Source organism: Lonchura striata, chromosome 7 (genome assembly GCF_050655825.1).
Source record: "Lonchura striata isolate lonStrDom1 chromosome 7, ASM5065582v1, whole genome shotgun sequence".
Taxonomy (NCBI): domain Eukaryota; kingdom Metazoa; phylum Chordata; class Aves; order Passeriformes; family Estrildidae; genus Lonchura; species Lonchura striata.
Window position 1 is genome coordinate 17,362,080 of NC_140709.1, and position 20,668 is coordinate 17,382,747.

General features: G+C 34.9%; 1 protein-coding gene across 5 annotated transcripts in view; it reads right to left on the bottom strand.

Moving 5' to 3' along the window:
- KCNH7 (potassium voltage-gated channel subfamily H member 7) overlaps nt 1-20,668 on the bottom strand; it is a 211,418-nt gene that overhangs the window by 62,959 nt on the left and 127,791 nt on the right. The window contains exons 4-8 of one of the 5 annotated variants that reach the window (XM_085584308.1): nt 15,774-15,806; nt 8,429-8,857; nt 5,341-5,361; nt 4,802-4,825; nt 1,528-1,742 (exon numbers count right to left, since the gene is read on the bottom strand). In XM_085584308.1, coding sequence (XP_085440434.1) covers nt 1,528-1,742; nt 4,802-4,825; nt 5,341-5,361; nt 8,429-8,857; nt 15,774-15,806 — 722 coding nt within the window. The remainder of the gene's footprint in view (nt 1-1,527; nt 1,743-4,801; nt 4,826-5,340; nt 5,362-8,428; nt 8,858-15,773; nt 15,807-20,668) is intronic. The other 4 variants (XM_085584310.1, XM_085584309.1, XM_021528561.4 and 1 more) reach the window with 4 other exon arrangements.

A 20,668-nucleotide genomic window follows, 5' to 3' on the forward strand; every position in this document is an offset into this window, starting at 1 on the left:
AAACATAAATTTTAAAAAAAATTTCTGCCCCCTCTTTTGCCCCAACAGCATCACTAGTACATAGAAGCTCAGCAACTTGGCACTAATTAGCCAGTCAGAATTTAAAAAAAAGAAAACCAAAAAAACAAAGGAAAAAAACCAAACCCAAAACCTACCTTGCTTCATGCTTATATAACTTATAAAAATTAGTCTTTTTATGTAACTTGACTTTTTGCCATATTATCTATGAAAAGATTTCTATATATAACTACTATGAATAATTTAAAACATATCAAAGTGGATCCAGAAGAGATTATATCTTTCAAAACTGACCACAGAAGGAAGGACAATGGTTGCAGATTCAAGCTAGCTATTAAAGACAAAATATATGAAAGATAAAAATCCAATTACTTTTTAGCCACTAACTGATCTCAAAATAGAAATGATACAACTTATATCTCTATTTCTTTAGGAGAGTGTACAATACATCCCTTTTTATATCTGTCAAAGGGAGTAAGAACATGGACCCTGTCTGGCAAAGCACCAACGTAGAGAAGCTGCAGTCTGGTCAGCACCTGGGACATGATTTAGTCTTGGACTTGTCCATGCTGGGTTAATGGTTGGACTTGTTAGTCTTAAATTCTATCATTCTATGATTCTAAGTCCAAATCTACTCTTGGCAAGATCTTCCTTATGGAATATCTATCTGCATTCTACTACAAAGCACTTCTTACCTCTTTCAGTCTGTCTGGGCATTTAAGGGCCAACCCTCTGCTTACTAACCCTGTAAAAGTTATTTGGGATACTGTCATCTCTTGGTATTTTTTTCAATATGTTCTACATTCCTAGCTTGTCCCAGTCACTCTTCATATAAGATTGTAACATGAATGTAATAATATTGAAATTAGCTGAAAAGTTCCTTTGACTTCAGAGGGCACTGCATCTGTCTTAGAGCGAAGAAACACACTATTTTAAATTTCAGTTTTGTTTCAATTATATGCCTTGTTCATAAGATATATGGTGCATCCAGTCCAAATGTATTTGCTTTTCATTCTGACAGCCTTATGGATGCACATATGTGGAAAAAGATACTCACAAGAAAGAGCATTATGAAAAGCCAAAGAACTTGAACAGAAATTATGAGATGTAATTATGATACAGTAGCACAATCACCTACCATTTGTTATCATGTTGTGCCTTACACTAATCAACAATTAATAATGCTGAGAAAAAAATGAAAATGAAACTAACGTTTATGAATGACAGGGAGCACTGAAATTCATGGTTTTATTTGGAATATATGGTGCATACTACATTTCTTTGCCATTAAAAAATAGGGAGCAGGAAAGTTTTGTTTGTTAGCAGTATCGTCTAATGTTGTAGATTACCTCATAAGCAAGCAACTGAATTGAAGGTGAATTACATAATGTTTTAAAGCCTTCAAATTATCCTGGAGATAGCCAAACAACTCATTAAAAGAGTAAGAATCTATTGAATAGACTGAAAAATACAATTGAAAATGAACTAAAGTGATGTGTATTACCTTACCTGTGTAACCTTCTCTGTTACATTGTGCGTTCGGTCCTTCACCTTAGGTGCAATAATTGCTTTCTCTGAAGAAGGAGGAGATGAAGATTTTTTTTCACTTTTGATATCTGAAAAGTTCAGTGTGAGTTGAGGAATTTTGTTGATCGTACTGTATTTGTTGAGATTTGAATCCGATGTGGATCCCAACAGACTTGACTTGATATGATTAAAAGGCCCTGAAAAATCAGAACACACATTTACTATCTGGGAAATAAATTATCATTAATAATTTATTAATGGTGGAATATGTTAAAAGGGTGATTAATAACTATTTTTCTATATACTACTTGTTAATAATAAAAACAATCTTTACTAAAAACACTTTTATAATAACTCTTTTGCTAATAAGATTGAAATCTTATATTGGCTATAAATATGACATTTCCCTTACATATAACCCTCAATATTTTTTATAAAGTTGATGGATTCCAAATTGCATAATGCATCTATCCTTACTTGTTTTCATGTTACTGGGAATGCTGGTGTGCTCTTATTATAGTTCTGGCTGAATTTATTATAAAGACTATATGCTCATTTGTTTATAAGGGTGGAAATACGACTTATGATTATGTAAGAGTGCCTGGAATTAGCAAAAGCTCTATTATCATGTCCCTACATTGCTCATGCTCACATGACAGTTCAAAGAAACTGGAAAACTGAGTAGACTCTCAAAATACGTTCCTTCAATTGCTAACAAAATACTGGACACTATAGGGATACTATATATACTTGTATAACCCATATAACTACAGGTAGAATATCAAAAGAGTATATATAAACTTCTTATACTATTCTAGTGTATCATTAAAAATAGAATTTACATACTTCATGAGGTACATATTCGTTATAATTATTCTTTTCCTTATTATACAGAGTTGTTTGAACAAGAAAGCAATATAAATTATCAGAATACTTGTTTTGTGCTGTCATCATAAGGTTCATCGGGAAGCCAAAATATTAATTGCAAGGAAAAGTTGCTTTTGAGAACAATATTGGAAAAAGAGCTATAAAGGTATTTAGACAGTGAGAACTAAATCCACTTAGGGATTTAAGAAAAAAATCCAGGTCTTGCAGTCAGTAGTAATGTACATAAAGTATGAGATTGAAGGATATCTCTTAGATCCACATGAGAACATTATTTAAGGTTGCCTTAATTCCATTAAGGGCAACAATGTGGTGCTTTTCTCTTTTTCTTATTTTTGATGTTTTCTTTTGTCTTCCTGAGAGGAAAACAAGAATGTTTATGTTGATTCAGGAATAGTCAATGGGATAGGATTAGGCCTGTGGGGTAAATTGCAAAGTCAACAGTGGAACAGTTGATTTTATTTACAATGTGAGAATGAATGAGATGCAACCAGCTGCTTGGGAATGGCTGTGGGGAAATGCTTTATGCTGTGTTAATATTTTTTTTTAGCAAAATTATGTAAGCGTGGGTTGATTTTCCATCACACCTGGCTTCAAATGCTTGTTGAAGAAGCAGACATTTAATTTTCTTTTGAAGTTTATAAGGGTCTCTACATGTTTTCTATCTCCTAAACTCATGATAATTGCTTGTTAATCTGGGCCATAGATAGAAAATCTCTATTACTCCATTTCAAATTTTGCCACTGTGCAGAAAGGAATTTAAGATGACAGGGGAGGGCGTGATGCTCTAGACTAAAAGTTTAGGTACAAAAAAGAATTTGTACCTGAGTTCTCTAATCATTAAACTGCTTAACAGTCCTTCTTTTTCTCCTAGTATTTTTCTTTGTGGAACAACTTCATTGGTATAGAGAAGAAAGCACTACCTTTCACCTGCAAGGAATGGTAAAAAAGCCTGCTACTAAGGGCACCACCAAGGGATTATGATACTATATTTAAATGCCTTTTTGCCCAGGGGGGACCTGAATCTATCTTTCGCATAATCTGTATGAGTCTACTAAAAATTAGTGCTCAGAATATATCAGGGCTCACAGTCTCCTCACAAATAAGTGAAGTGACTAATTTGCCTGGTGTGTGCTATTGGACATGTAGTCAGACTGCAGTTTTCCAGCCCTGCTTCCCTGTTAGTTTGAGCAATAATTTCTAAATATTGAATCAGTTTAGATGTAAGCAGGATATTCAAGTTGAAATAATTTGTCAGATCGACAAGATTCTTCGTACCTTAGGAATTCAAAGGTTAAGAGGAAACTAAGATAGATTAGGCAAAACTGTCATTCGATAGTAGGCAAGATTTTGTTTTATTAGTAACTTCATAGATACTTAAATTTGGTTTCTGGGATTTACATCTTTTATTGCTTCCATTCCAAAGGGGATTACTCTCTGTTTTGCTACCTAATACTCATGCCCTAGAGCATGATATTAGGCTTAAGCTCACTGCAGATGAGAATAGAATCTTGCTTTTTTTCCCCAACTTCTTTTGCTTTAGAAAGTGGTGAAAGGTATAATGTACCTCATTGACAATGGTAATTGATTGAAAGACAGTATTAGCTTAAGTACAGCCCAGGCTGGCAGAAATTGAGCTGATACTTGACAGCTCAGTGGATTATTGCTATACTGTTATAGCAGGAAGCAGGAAAAGGGGGCCATAACAAATCACAATCACAATTGATACTAATTGGCACCCTGATTGACAGTTTCAACAGAGAGGCAGAGAAATGAATAAGCAGGGAGAATGACTTGCTTCTGCCCAGCCTAAAAAGGAGAAGCAGGTTAAGTTTGAGCTCCCCATTTTGATGGTAGGATTTCATTATCCTTGCTTCACACTGCATTGAGAAATTATTTCACTCTCCTGAGCTGCCAATTCATAATCTTTCACCAGCAGTAAATACATTTATAAAAATTCTTGTACAGCACAGAAACTATATGTTTTTTCCCCAAGATTTTGCCAACATACACATGAAGCAAATGCAATGATTTTGTAGTCCACAAATTGTTTTACAGAACCTATATCATGCACTGCATGCAGTTTGGAGAGATTTTACCAGGTACACACACTTTTTGCATCATGCATGAAGTCACAAACCAGTTTTCCCACAGATACAAATATGGCAATTAAACGGAGCACTTTAGTAAGTGATCTTCAGAAATGGAGGAAATAATTTACAGATTATGTTCAAATTGCTTCTAAAATATGTAGCTCAATGCTGGTGAAAATAAAAAGTTTTGTAATTGAACTAAATATTATTTGAACATGAAATTGGCAATGAAGTTCATGCATGCACATTTTGATGCTACAGGAAGCTTGAAACCATACCCCCTGCCATCCAGGAACGTGAAACTAGTTTTAAAAAGACAAAAGAGGAATAAGTGAAGATACTTCCACAAGGGTCCTGATTATCAGTTATTTATTTTTGAGAGAGTTAACTGGAAATGAAGTACCTTGTAACAATGGATCATTTGCTAATGTCCTCATACAATCACACATCTTTTTACAGATAAAACTCCTGGTAGCTTCAACAGAAGTTTTGACTGGTTAAGGACAATAGCACTGAGTTAAGTAACTATGATACGCTCTACCTCCATCCCTTCCTTTTTTTAATTAACAGATAATTAAATCAAAAGGCTGTTTAACTATGCCTTCACTTTTCCCAGTGATTCGTAGTTAGTGCATTGAGACAAGAGTTACATGAATAACTACATGTTTAACAAATATAATTTATGCAATAGACCTAGCCCTAGAGGAGTCAACATGAGAATGTTGCATTTGGACATTTCATACAGCAGGCAAAGTAACATGCCAAAAAGTGTGGCTGATTGAAACACTGGAAGGTACAGTCTAGATGTATACTTTACCTTTGACATTGCGACCATTGTCTGGTTTTCAGCATAATAAAAATGGAGAAGAAGACAAAAAAAAAAAAAAGACAACTAAAATCTACATCAGAAAAAGTAGAAAATACAGCTTTAAAGTGTGCATGGTTTGAATTGAAATATTGTTGCACCTCCTTGACTGTCTTATGAAGACTTTAAGTGAAGCTGAAGTCACTCTGACAACTGAGATAATGTGTATAAGTGTCTGGAATAGATCATCCGGCAGTAGGACTGGCTTTATCTAACTTGCCTTAATAGGAACATGATAAAATTCTTTCTCCACAAGTCTAGCAGTGGGTTGCAGGAAAAAAATTATTTCTTCTTTGCAAAAGTGCCAAGAAGAAATAATTAGTCCCACATAATTGAGAGAAGTAGAGGCAGAAGTGCAGGGTGGCTGAATGGCACGTGGGGCTGCCCGGGAGGCCTGGCACGGACCCCCAGACCCCACACCTGCCTAGACTGATGTGAGGAAACACTTTTAACATGGCAGCAACCTAAGCAATGCCCTTCTGAGTAAGTGCTGGAGAAAAATACACCTTAAACCTTTCTTCACAAGGAAACATCGGCAAAGCTTTCTGTCCTCATAGGCTCACCTGGCCCTGAATCCTCTTGTGAGATCAAAACTTTTCAGGGAGAATATTATTAGTGCTGCTGTCATCACTGTTTTAAAGAAGCCACGCAGTGCAGAGGTGGGCGCCACGCCGGTTCATGTGATAATAATGTGATCCACAAGGCCCCATCCCCACCCTGCGTGTGAGGGGGCCTGGCAGGGAACCGGGCTTTGCTTTGCTCCTGGTGCGGGCGCCTGCTGTGCCAAGGCTCCAGCCCTCAGGTGTGCTTTGGGCTCACACAGGCATTCACCTGGGCTGACAGGCCCCCTCTGAGGCTGAGGCGTTTCTGATCTGGCCGTGCCACAGCAGCCCTGTGCCCGTGGAGGGTGTCAGCCCTGCCCTGACAGAGGCCGTGACCTCTGGGAGCATCGCGGACGGCGCCGGGCCTTGCCTCTCCTGCGGCCTCGCTGGCTTCCCCTCGTGCGCCGGGGAGCTCGCACGTCCGGCTGGGCCCTCTGGAGCTGGGCTGTGGGAAGGTGCTTAGCTCTTCCCAGCCCAGTGCCTTCCTGGGGCATGCATCTGTAGCAGTACCAGAGATTAGGCTGAGTTGGGCTCGAAAGCCTGCTGCTCTTTCAGAAGGCTGCAGCGATCTCGCTGAGTCCACTTTGTGAGGACAATAACATTTCTGAACTTCTACCTGACTGCAGAATCTGGATTCTGGCTGGTGTTTCAGATGAGGCTGGCTTGGCTGCATTTTGGGTGGTGAGTGTAGGAAACAGTTCCTGCCCTGTTGCCTTTGTTGTCATATAAGCAAATTTATAATGGAATTTGATCCAGTACACTCAAATGAATTTAAAATGCTAAGCTGTCATTTTTACTGTAATATCCTCTGGCATATAATGGGCACAGTGAAGATAATTTTAAAGCGATAGGCAACAAGGCTACATAATTTAACACATGAAATAATTTCTATTCTCAATTGCATTATTGTAAAATTTGATCTGCAGGTAAATTACTGTAGTTAGTATTAGCTAAGTAATGTTATTCTCTTCTTTCAGAATTCTGCTTTACTGATTCAATTAATATTTTTTGAACTGGGAAGGGTAGGAACAAATTGAATCCTGACTTGCATTTTAAGATAGAGTAGTAGTTTTTGAATGATTTGACAAAACTCAAAACAAAAATGGAATGGGAAAGTATTTTAACCGTATTTTTCCTTTGGTAGGAGTTTAGCCATTTGGGACTGTAGTTCACTTTTACTTGTTGAACTTAGGGTTTTGCATTCTCCCTGCTCAGAAACGGCAAGCCTGGAGCAGATGATTGAAGCTGAATCTTGGTAGCCTAACTTGCATGGATAATTTTATAGCAATAATAGGGTTTTATTGCTCACCATCCAGCTAGGCAATTAGGACTTGCTGGATAAATTTAAATATCTTTTCAGCATAATGTGTCCAATTCAAATGTGATTGTAAGCAGATGGTATCAAGGATGGTTACTAACTTTAATGCCTTTCTGAGAGCCATCCTCTCTTCTGCTGAGTTTTTCTAGAATGACAATGTCTGACATAAATTAGGGCCTGGTTCTCTACTATTTTGTAGTTTATGCAAAGTGAAAACAGAGTGACAGTGTTTTGTCTATTTACACTGTAAATGGTCACATCCCAGGAGAACCCTTAGGAATTCAAGAGATTATTGATTCCTCATAGTAGAAATTATTCTCCTTAGTAGTTAACATTTGAAAAAACTTTTTCCATAAAGTGGAGATAGAAATTTTTTCTCCTCTATTCAGCAAGTATAAAATTATGTGGTAATTTATGCATCAGCTTTCTACCACTGTAATCAAAGACACTTAATATTCAAACTGATTCTTACACATTTTCATAGATATATAAATGGATGAAGAATGACCATTTGGGAACTACTACAATGAAAAATGAATATACTGGTGCAAGGAGAAAATCATACTTAAATGAAGTTTACACTAAGCATTTCACTAAGTATTTCACTATTCGTTACACAATACATGTCAATGGAATTGCTGAGGATTGTTCCTTCAGCATGAGAGAAAAAACATGTCTCAGGGTTGGATCAGTGAATGTAAAATCTGCACATTACAGATTTAAGAGAAATAAACTTATCAGTTTCTGAAGTAGCATTTCATACAATCAAAGACAATCTAATATATGTAAGTATAGGAGAGAATGGTACATGCTATTATAACTTGATCACCTGAATTTTTTTTTTCCCCTAAACCCCAATATTAGCTTTAGGAATGCTGGACCCAATATTTGCTATACCCTGATAGAGAAGATCAACACCATGATTCCATTAGTCTCCTTGGAAATTAAAAACAATATTTAGTGTACATAAGCCCAGCATATTTGGGGCCCTTAATATTTTCAATGCACCATTGAGTCATTAAATTTAGCTTTGTTTGCAAAGTGATGATTATTATGATGAAATATTGAAAAAATTCATTTTTTAGTACATCAGAGAATAGTGATTGACTTTCTACCATACCTTCACTTGCATGACGATCCCTAAAAATGTTCTTGGGATGGACATTAAAGCCTTCTATGTCATGTACTGAAGACGCTCTCCGTATACTACAAATACTTTCCTTTGATCTGGAATGGGTTAGTGGATTGCTTGTCTGTATCATGTCAGGGTAAAGTCTGTCCCACTGCTGCTTGGGTGATGAGTGGTCAAGAGGTCCAGATATATTAACCAAAGGTGAACATTTACTGTGTTGGATCAGTGCTTTTGTATCATCCACTTCTGAAGGACTACAGCTTTCTTTTGTAGGTGATTTAAAGTGCTTCATTGCCACTGAGTCATCGCTGTGCTTAGATGAATCGATTATGACTGCATCAGGGTCTTCCTGGGGCAAGGACTGCTTTCGGTATGTCAGAAGTCTCAGTCCGGGTAGCCGGAACCCAAAAAGTCTGCCTACATGTAAAAACACAGAAACAGAAAAAAATATTACACATTAGTGTCTGGTCATTGAAATCAGTTTTTTTTTTTTTCACTTACAGTGAATGATAGTAGCTATTCCTAATAAACTAAAATGTCTAGTAATGGGATGTGTAAATATACAAATATAACTCCAAGTTTGTTGTAGTTGGGGTGTTAAAAGATTTCATAATCCAGTCAGACCTGAGTTTTTTAGCTTAGAATAGGAATAAAAACATTTATTCTACAGCCTATTTTAAAAGCTATGAGGTTCAGATGATCCTTTCTAAATTAAAAATCTATGTATCTATAAAAGCCTGCCAGAATATGTCTAACGTTTTGCTTGGTAGTTGTTATCCTGAAATAGATATTTGTGGATTCTAATAGTAGTGGAACTCCATGTGCTTATAAATGTGCTGCTGATATATGCATTTATTTGCTGCAGGTTAAACAAAAAGATACCAGGGCTAATTTCTTAGGAGAGAGAAATAAGCTGTATATCAGTTTTGCTAAAATCCTCTCCAATACTTACATCTGATGATTAGATGAAACAATTTTAACAAGTTTGAAATGAAAAGTAAAGGAGCAAACAATGAAAAAGAGCAACACAGCTTTCAAGCCTCGGTTGCACCTATAAAATGAAATTATTTTTTACATTTACATGGGATGGGCTGAGTTGGGCTTGGTGTGTTGAATGGCAGGGGAGACTATCCTGATTATGTGGAAAAGTAACACTTTGTGTAATGGTAAGAAATATCAGTAGCTGAGAGGAAGAGTATAATATGGTGCAAAGAAAGAAACTATAGAGGAAGAATTTAGTGCAAACTTTAGAGCAAAATTTATAGAATACCCTTCTAAAAAGCCAAACCTAAATAACAAATCTTGTAAGGTTTTGTGTAATACAACTCACAGATGGAGGCACAGGGACTTCAGATATACAAAAACATATTAAACAGTTTAGAAAAAGCAATGCTAAAGAAAGTTTAACAAAATAAAATAATTTAAAAAGTTGAAATGATCAGGTGCCATTGTATAAACAGTTTAACTTATTAAATAACTTTTTGTATCTCATTGCTTTGCTACATAAGTGTTTTCAACAATGAATCATTAGTGAAATGATTTCTTGGAGAATATTTCAAAGTATATTCTTATTATCTCTTTTTGGGATAAGAAGTTCTGTTTGGGATAAGGTAATTTTTTTTCAATCAGTTTAAATTTCCAGCATTTGTAGCTACCTAACATTTATTAATATTTAACACAGCAATCTATCATTTGATACTGATATATTTGGAAATAGTCTTTCTTCTATGCCTATGGCAGACAGTAATTGGAGAACAATAGATGACCCAGCTTTATAATTTAATATTTTTAAATGGATGTCCTATGTATTTAGTATTGAATATCAAATATGTATTTTGAATTCTAAATGAATAATAGTGAGAATACCATGCTCAGGGAAACCTGCCTAAGAGCTAAAGCTGCAGTACTAGATGACACCAAAGGTCCATCTAGCACACTGTTCACACTGTTAGACCTTGGTATTTTCCAGTGGTGGATACATGAAGAAAGAAATTAAGAGTCACTGCGTTGTGTTATTTCTCCAGATAAATTTACTCAGTTTTTTGCTATCTGAATTTCAGAAACTTCCTGAGATAGACTGTTTGTTCCAACCACAAACAATGTTTGATGTACCTTTCTTCTATGAATTTGTCTCAGTGTTTTTAAGAAATGGTTGTAGTTTGATCTGCAAAGCATTCTATACAAAAAGAATTCCATAATTTTAGCATATGTTTGTGAAAAATACTTCGTCTTACTTGTTATACACTTGTTGCCTTTGGGAGGGTTCTACTTCCTATAAAAAATAGCTAATAATACTCCCTTTTTATAGTCTTAATATATTTACAGTTTTTCATACATCTGCTGAATTGCTCTCTTTATACTTGTTCTGCAGGCTGAAGATTGCTTTTGTAACTGTATTGTGTACCTCTGAACATCCTTCTCATTCTTCTCAGTTACTTTTTATTTCTAATGTAATCCTTTTTGACAACAGCCTGAGCTACTCCCAGATTTAGGGATCAATGCTGTGATATAATGGCTTTTTTCTTTGACCTTTGCTTGCTTCCTTTATAATTACCAATATTTAATTGGATTTATTTTCCTAACTGTGCTAACTTAAGATATATTGGCAACAGCTACGGTATTTTGTTGTTGATTGGTAATAGATAATTTATTCTCTAATATTGTGTCTAAAAAAAAAAAGCTTTTGCTGTTTTATCACTTGGCCACTCAGCATCTTTGTATAAGTCTTTGAATCTCATGTAATAGTCTGAATAATTTTTTTCCATTCTCACCTCATTGTTAGAACCTTTTTTATCCAAGTAATTGAAAATGTACTATAAAATAGAAAACCTGTAAGACTATTGATAACATACAAGTGTTTAGAAATCTGGTGATTTATTTCCACCTTTTTTCTCTACTTTAAAATATAAATCCATGTAATAATATTACTTTTTTGTCCTTGTCAATTTTAGAAAAAGTTTGTTGAATTCCAAATATTTAGCATTGAATTTATCACTCCAAGCATATACACACAACAGTAAAACAGAAAGAAATCTCTGTTACATAAACCAGAGTCATGCATCTTTAAAACAGCAGTTAAAAGTGCCAAATTTCAGTCTAAACAGTGATATTCAGCAGACTGCTCCATGGGAGTGTGTAGATTTCTTCTAAATAAGCTTGAAAACTACAACTGCTCAGAGTTGAAATTAGTGAAGAACGTAAAAAAAAAATTATTATTTTTAAATGCATGTAGAATTGAGCTATAAAGCAGCTTATAAATCAATTTTGAAAGCTTATTGCATCCAAAGTGAAAAAATACTATAATTCTCTTTTTTATCAATTACGCTGAAGTTCTTAAAAACACCATTCATAAGGATTTCTGGCATTAGACACTATTCAAGGCTTTTTGCTGGCACTCTATTTTAGTCATATTCATGGTGCTGCAGATGGTCTTTTCTGCCTCACCACGTTAATATGACCACGTTATACTGCATTACTGATTTAGCTGTCTGACTGCAGTTCAGCTGGAAAGAATACTCAGTGAGAATTTTGCTTCTTGTTAAGACTTTTGGGCATGAAATAGAAAACTTAGATGAGCAGCCTTTTGCTTTTCATCTATACAATGTAATAAATAGTCTCAAACTCTATTTCCAGCTTTTTAATTTGAATATTCCTAAGAGAAGGAGTACTGTTATTCTTCAGTGAACTGGTAATGAGCTACATGGTGTGTTGAACATTCATCTCTCTCCTGTAACTGAAGTTTTCAGGGGGGCCATTCAGAATTTGTATAGTTTACTGATCTGAGCTGAGCAAGGAAGTGTAATAACACAATTTGTCACAAAGGAAAATTCATTCAGGCCTCAGGCCTATTGTCCAAGTACAGACCAAAAGTGCCAGTGGAAGCTTTCCTGGCATCCTGCTTATGGGGTGAAATCTTTTGTTTTGTAATGGACAACCCCTACTTTGTGTAAGTATGATGTCAGAGCAGATGGATCTGGCTTACAATTCCCAAACAATTTTCAGATGCAACTGGCTATTTACTATGAATTCAGAGATAATGTTACATTAAAATCCTTATGCTTATTAAAGACTAGATTGCCAAATTCTTATTAATGCTGAGTCAGAGATTTGTATGATTGTGTCTTCCTAAGAGTAATTGAGGAAAGCAGTTGAGTCTGAGTCACATTTCCTGACTTACTCCACCTCCTCCTTTCAAACTTCACTTTACTGAATAAATAATTTGTAAATGAGTTAATCTGTTGGTTGCACTTATTCTCTGTGCCATCTCAGCTGTTAAAGTTTTTAAATAGTAGAACTCAGTCCAAAAATATATCACTGTAGATGATTTACAACCCTTCTAAACTGTTTGCAGATAGAATTGTGTCCAAAGTCAAACTCAAATTGACTTTTCTTGTGTTCCTGAAGCCTTTTTTAATTCTGTCTCATATTTTGGGAGATCAAAGGAGAAGACTTAGAATTAATGGAAAGAAAATGTTTAGATTAATAGTTTTGGGGAAAAATCCTATCTTGATAAGAAAAATTAATATTCTTGTTTTTCCATATGTATTGCAAAAAGAAGCGCTAACATTAATAGAAAATTGCTATTCTTAGACACTGAATACAACCATATGGAATTTTGTGTCCAGGAAAAAAAAAGAAAGAGTGTAAATTAGTTCCCAAAAGACTGTATCAACAGCTACAGTCATGGCTGCAAATTTTCTACCCCATCAATACAAAATGGGGTATTCCAGAAAAAATATCTGAACAAAGGTTTATTTCATAACCCAATACATTTGCATGGCTAGTGATTCTTGTGTCTGTTCTGTGCAAACATTTTATAAAAAGGAAGGGAAATTATATTTGGTCTGATCATTCCCTTGATATAATGAAGGCCATCCCCAAATTTCTAGTGATGAAAATGTATATTTACATACAAGACACAGTGGCTAAATCAGAGAAATGCCTGCAACTGAGAGAGTTTTACCTTTACAAATTCTTTAGTGGTCTCTGGGTAGTGGGAGATGCTGTGTTATCTCCCAAAGTTTGTTTAGCTGATGTCAATGGGATTCCTGCAATACTATCCCAAGCACTGCAGAAGGGGAATCCTAAGAGATGGCAGCTGAAAAGTTGTGACGGCTCCTCAAAAAAATTGCTCAGCCAGCTTTTGTAGCACCACTGGTAGTATTGATATTTTCATGCTGATGCAAAGCAGTTAGCCAAACCCCAGAATGTGAAAGCAAAAGGAAAAATACAAGCTGGTCTCAGGCTCCCTAGTTGGCAGCTTGATTTAGTCTATTTGTCTCAACCTTCTCTAGATTTAGACTTTCCAAAATCAAATCAGAAGAGCTCAAATGTAAAAAAGTTTGCAGGAGGTTGTCTATGTGAGGTGTAGAAACTGTCAGAACTGTTTCCTGGTGTGATGTATCACTTCTCCTAGGCTGAGAGCTCAATCAAAGTGAACTGCTCATGTTTCTGTACAACCTGTTGTCTGTGATAGGGTTTTGAAGAAAATCAGGTCTTGGATAGTTTTACTATGGTGTATGACTGGTCTGGCTATAATATAAAATATATGTTACTTTTTCAACATATAAGATTAAAGAATAAAACATACATATCCACAATTACCAACCTATTATAAACAGAATTCCTTGACAAGGGCAGGGAAGATAGTCAATTATGACCCTCCAGAGCATGGGCTAATTCCATAATACCTTTGTTCTGAAACCTTCCCAAACGAATAAGTGAAATTACTCTCACAATAGTAGCACAAGTCAGACCTTTGCTGAAATATTTTCTTATAATTGAATGTCACAGAATTCTGGGATTTAGATGATCAGATTTATGTGACTGTTAGTTATTGAATTGCTGCTCAAGGGCTTAGGAATACCATCTAGGAACTCATGCAACAGTGTAAAGGAAACAATTGCTTTTGAGAAGTGGAATCCCTAAACACTGACAGTCTAAAATAGCGGCAAATACTTTAATCTACTCTATGCAAACTCTGTGGCAGGTGATGATGCCTTGTTTTCTGTCTGGGCACAGCAGGCCTTGGGACAAAGAATTACAGAAAGAGACAATTATTGTTTTTTCAGTGCTTTTCCCTAAGAAGTATTGAAGCATACTTAAGTGGATAATTTTCTTGCTCTGCTCATTAAATAATTTATTTTCAGGAGGAAAAAAGCAAGGCATATACAATTATTAACATTAGAAGCTAGAACTCATAATTCTCAGACACTGAATACCCTTCTTTTTTTATCCTCTGGTATGGTGTCCTTTAATTTTGGCACTTGTTTTAGTTTTCTGTAAAATTTAAGGCTGTGTGTGTCTTGTACCAGTATAAGAAACCAGCAATCTTCTTTATGTTCTCTTGTGAGGGAGAAAGATTTAACTCTGATATCTGCACATAGGACTCTGTCAGACTATGAAAGGAAGGGAATCAAGTCTCTGATGCTTGTGGGGCTCTGTTGTGTGTGGTTGATGAGTTAATTCAGTCAGAACAATGTAAACAGGGTCTCCCTCAAAAGACATAATCCTGATATTCTTGAATATTAATATGAATTGGTACATTAACATGGTTTTTTTCCACTTGTTGATAGAAATGTCATTTTACTATATCTTATTCATTACACTTACAGGAGTTGAAGTGCTTTTGTAAAAAGGCGATATGAAAAAAAATTTTTGTCCTCTCAGAGATGTTACTTCTTGCATTTTTATTTCTTGAATATGATTAGAAGTATGAAAGAAAAAGAAAGAAGTAAACAACTGCAATGAACTAAAACAGCAAGTATCACAGAAAATATTATATCTAAATTATTTGTTACCTAGCACAATATTTAGCTGTCTTGGTATGACTATGGTGGGTTTTTTGGCAGCTGGGAAAAAAATTTATTCTATCTATTAGATCAAGCTCTCTAGGAGTTCTCAGCCCTTCATCACCTTGGCTGCCAGGCTGCCAGGATAAAAAATATTGCTTTCCTCTGAGACAGGAAGCCTGAAGATGTTTTCTGTTTTAACACTGAATTCATATACCACTATCCATTTCTGCAATGTGTTTTGTCTCATATATTGATTGAAGTTTTTTTATGCTCTGCATACTCCTACTTCCAGTAATAATAAGATGAGAAGTATCATTAAATTTGGATTTTATATGTCATATAATTATACTAAATTTAATAGTTTACCTGTTATATCTATATTTTTGCAGAAATAAATATTCAGACCGTGAGAGCAAGAGCCATATTATGACTTGCACTCTCCTAGAAATATATAAAATGTAATGAGATCTTGAAATAATATAGCTGGAACAAAGCAATAAAAGGACTTTTGTAGATAGAATTTTAGAAGGTAGATTTACCTGAAGAAGAGCCACTTGAAATGTTGTTACCATCTGAAATACAATTAAACTAAATTTACATAAAGCTTTTGCTTGAAACAGATTCAAAAAAATAAACAGACGATTAAGAAAAGAAGGCAGAATATCAAATTTCCACACATTTTAGAAGCAAATTCAGGTAGCTTAAATTCAAATATAATATATGTAATATGCAGAAGAATTATTCTGAAAGTCCATTGGCTTTTTATTTGGAAAATTTAAGAAGTATTCAATTAAGAAATATTTAATAATTACTAGATCAATATATGTTTCCAATTACCAAGTTTTGAAGTTGGCTAAGGTTCCAGACAGAAAACTAAAGTAGGTGTACACAGACCAACGCGCTATTTCTCATTAAATTTAACTTCTAATTAATGATAAATTTTTTGCTAGACAATGACAATTTTATTTGGATGAAACTTACTGGAAAGTTGAAGAATTCATAATTTTCATCAGAAGAATAGACTTTGTCCAGAATATGAGCTTAGTTTCATATTCCTGATAGGCTTCACTTATTTAATCTCTTCATGGCAAGAGCTCTTCAGATTGCCAATTGCTCTCAGGTTTTTGAAATGCTCAACTTGCCTGGATGCTTAAAACAGTCAATAATGATAGGATTCTATTCTTGAGAAGTAAGACATGATGGAGGTAAACTCCCTTATTTTTATCTATTGATCTATTTTGTTTTCTTATCTTAAAGCAAGCCTTTTCATCTTGAAGATTATAAATAAAAAACCATATTTCTTGTAAACATCCATCTAAAAGCTTCTCAAATCCATTGGAAATCTTTCCTGCTTTCTAGTAGAGTAATTTTTGTCTAAGCTTGAGATATCCTGATAGTTCTGACTTTTTTCCTCTTAAGATCAAAATCTATAATTCAATTTGGCAAGTGCACAGATGTGTTAAGTTCTCTGTGCTAATTCATATTATGAATAATAGAGATATGTCTCTTCCTTCCATCAGAGAATGAAGTTAAACTCACTACCTTTATACTTTCCTGAGGGTATGCTTTATAATGTGGTATGACTTCAGAAAATCATTATCCTAGCCTTCAAGTTACCTCACAGTATCCCCCCTGTTTTAAACATCCTGAAAGGAACAGATAGATAGAAGGCCTGTTAAAAATTAATAAAAATATATCACTGAAATACCTGTGTGGTATGCATAAGTTGCTTCCACTGAAAGCTACTGAAAGATGTGTCACTCTCTCCTTTTAATTTTCAATCTATTTAAGCAGAGATTGCTTTTTTTAAACTGAGTGTTTGTACAAGACATAGCAAAATAGCTCTGTGCTCATAGCTGGGTGAGGCTGTAATTTAAATTGCTAATTACAGTTCATGGAATCCAGGGAGGCTTCCTTTCTGAGCTGAGCCTCAACAGCAGCCATCATGAGGAAACAGAAGTAGAGCTACCCAACTTGTATTTCTCTATAGAAGAAGACTAAGAAAAGCTATTTATCTCAATGACTGTTCTATTAATTTAGGCAGTTAGGTGTTTGTGGAGCACTGAAGGTGGTAATAGCAGAGGTTCTTCTGTCTTTTACCGGTGATTGGTGTTTGGCCATATTCCTTTGCTAAGAGTTCAGCACTGTTTCAGTCTGCCTAATATTTACTGTAATTTACCTTGGAGACAAATGCACATAATTGACACTGGGGTTTTCAGGACTATGCTGCTGGTTGACTAGATAGAAACCTTTGTCCTCCTGAACACAATTTTTCTTGAATAGCCCTCACTGAATATGTATTTGCTTCCAGTGGTGCAGCTAAAAATAAGATCCTGGACAAATTTCTCATTACATTTTGGGCAAAGTCAGGGGCTTACTTATATGTGCCATATTCTATGAGGTAAAACTTCATGCATTAAACAGTATGCAGTATTTCATTGTAGTCCTAATATTTCTAGGACTAAAAAGATATGCTTGCCTTTCACTATACTGTTATACTTACTTATATAACAAAGTGCTTTGCACAGAGGGAAGCAGACACTGTGCTTTTTAGTTAACTCTTTGACAGGAAGGAAAGGCCTGATTTAAATTGCACTTCTGCTTGTTTACAACATCAGTGTATAGAGTGTTCTCTGCTTCTCAGATGTAACTCCATTGCTGGGGCCAGGAAACAGGAAAATTTGCTGAAGAGTAAGCACCTTGAAGAAGTTGCTTCAAAGGTTTTCTGATTATGGTTTTGGCTGTTTTAAGAATATTATTAGCTTCCCCATTTTATTTGAACCTTATCCAAAGAAGGTTATATTCCATTTATTGGATATATAACAGATTCTCTAATTTCCTTCACAGAAAAAAAATACGAGAAATTATTCTAGAGTGTCTTTATTAGGCTTATAGATTTTGAAATGATAAAATGATAAGACAATCCTGAAATATCTCTCTTTGGCAGAATGCAATTACATGGTTAATCAAATAACTGTTTGCGCTTTCTCCCATGGGGAAATAAACATGATGTTTGGGAACTAATATTTAGCTTATAGGTTAGTACTTCTAGCTAGTCAAATTGTTTTGAAATTAAAGAAATAAAACTTGTGATAAAGTCACCTCATGTGACTAGTTATTTTAGCCTACTGATTAATAGATGTTGTAATCTAGACAGGTCTGGATTAAATATTAGAAAAAGCATTATAGGTCAGTAAAAAGGTAGAATGCTCTAGGTGAGGCAGAAAATGAAGACAACTCAGAATTAATTTCTGAAAGGCTTTCACTCATTGTAATCCCACAAATGGTCTTTTTTGAGTAGAAAAATTGTAGCTACATTCTTCATATTGAATTCAGGATCCCCAAACTATGGGTTTGAGGAGTACAAGAAGTATTTCACAGCTTTGAGGAATAGAATCAGATGCCATGAGCAAATAGTAATTTACGCCACTACTTCTGTAAATTGCCATAAAAACTCCTCATAAAATAATGGAGTGGATGAGCATGCCACAGTGGAATGTTTGAGAGGTTTGAGAATAAAATTCAACACTAAGGGTCCCTTTCCTCAACCATTCATATAAAAGACATATTTACACCTAGAAGTTATAGATTAACACTTTATAATAAGGATTTTAATTAAGTTTGTACAACACACTGAATGGGAACTAATATGTTATTTTGGTTAAAAACTGTTACTAGTAGATAAATTTAAATTATAATTTGCTAGTGTTCAAAGAAGTTTTTTGCTAAGGTAGTATAAAATCACATCTCTTCTTTGTTCATTGTAGAAGATCTACCCTATATTTCTATATTTCTTGCTAAATATACATTCTTTATGCATTATTTCAGTTTGAGTTCAAAATTTTATACAGCTTTGCAAATGGTTACATTCATGAAAAATTTATGAACGACATTTTTAGGAATAATTTTTTTACCATAATAGTGACAATCAAGCAACTGTTAGTGTCTTAGAAGGTGTAAGAGAACAGTCCATAAGAACTGCTAGAGATGAGTAAAATTTATTTTTAGGGCTCATGTAGCTCAAAATGATCAGTCCTAACATTTCAATACACTACAGAAATATTGCTTCATTTACAAAGCAGGTATTTTTGGCCTCAAATGTTACATATGCAAAATGAGGTGAGATAAGGTTATGAAGTGTGTTTATCTTTGGGTATAGATGTTAATTTCTGAAATTCTGAAATGTTTACATGATCTAAAGACAACACAAAAGCCAACAAAACTCATTAGAAAATAATTGAAGTAAGAATGAGTAGAATTCTCAAATATGGAAATGAGACAAAACTTAGAAAGATTGAATGATGAATTAACATCTATAGCAGAAATCAGTTTCTCTAAGTCTCTCTTTGGGTGCATGTTGTACAAATACATTCTTACTGGAGAAGAGGATGTTACCCACTTGTGGGATAAATGTACACAGAAGAATTTTCTCCATGCCTTTGAATGTAAAGATGGAACAGGGATAGTATTAAATTAAGTTTGATTAAAAGCTTAAAAGATATGGCAAAATTTTGGGCTATGCCCTTTTTTCCTCAAAAAAAGAGAAAAGTTACATATAAGCAAAGGCTTCATTAGTTTTACTAGGGAACTTGCATACATTGGAAAATAAATTTGCTGCAAACTACAAAAACAAAACAGAAAAGAGTGAAAAATCAGTTGGCTGAGATTTTTTACAGGGTTAGTGCATGCTATGATCTTCCCAAATTTCAGTATTTGGTTATACAAAAACTGTTCCAGCTGCCAGTGAGAATTGATGATAAATTTGTGCCAGAAAATATTAGGGGAATAAATGGATCAACTGAAAGAATTTTTACGCTGCTATTCTGAAGCCACTATCTTCACTTTTCACATTCCTGCCTATTCAGACATTTGCTGCATATAAGAGGGGAAGTCTTGAGCAGCAGATTAGAAAGAAATCTATTTATACTCAAATGTGCTCAGCAAACTCCTGAAACATACCTTTTTTTTTTTTTATAATCTATTATTATCATCATCTGCCAAGCCCAGTGCTGAATCAGAACCTGTGTTAGCCATCATTCTGGCACATAACAAAAGACAGAATCCTTGTACTAGAGAATTTACAAACACTGTTGGAAATATCCTCCAGTATTTAGCTGATAGATTTTAAAATTTTTGCCTGTCCAGAGCTAAATGCAGTCACTGAGCTAATCCTAAAAATTTCTACTTGTCTTCCAGAGGTCTTAATTTGTTCAGAGGGTCCTTAGCCCTTTAACAGGTTGAAATCCCTCTTTTCTTCACAGCATGAAATGCTTTTTTATTACATTGCATTAGATTTCACAGAATCACAGAATATTCTGAAGTGGAAGGATGAGTCCAACCCTTAAGTGAATGACCCATACAGGGTCCAACAACCACCCACAACCTCAATGTTATTAGCACTCTGCTGTAATCTGCTGAGCTCACCTCAGTGGCA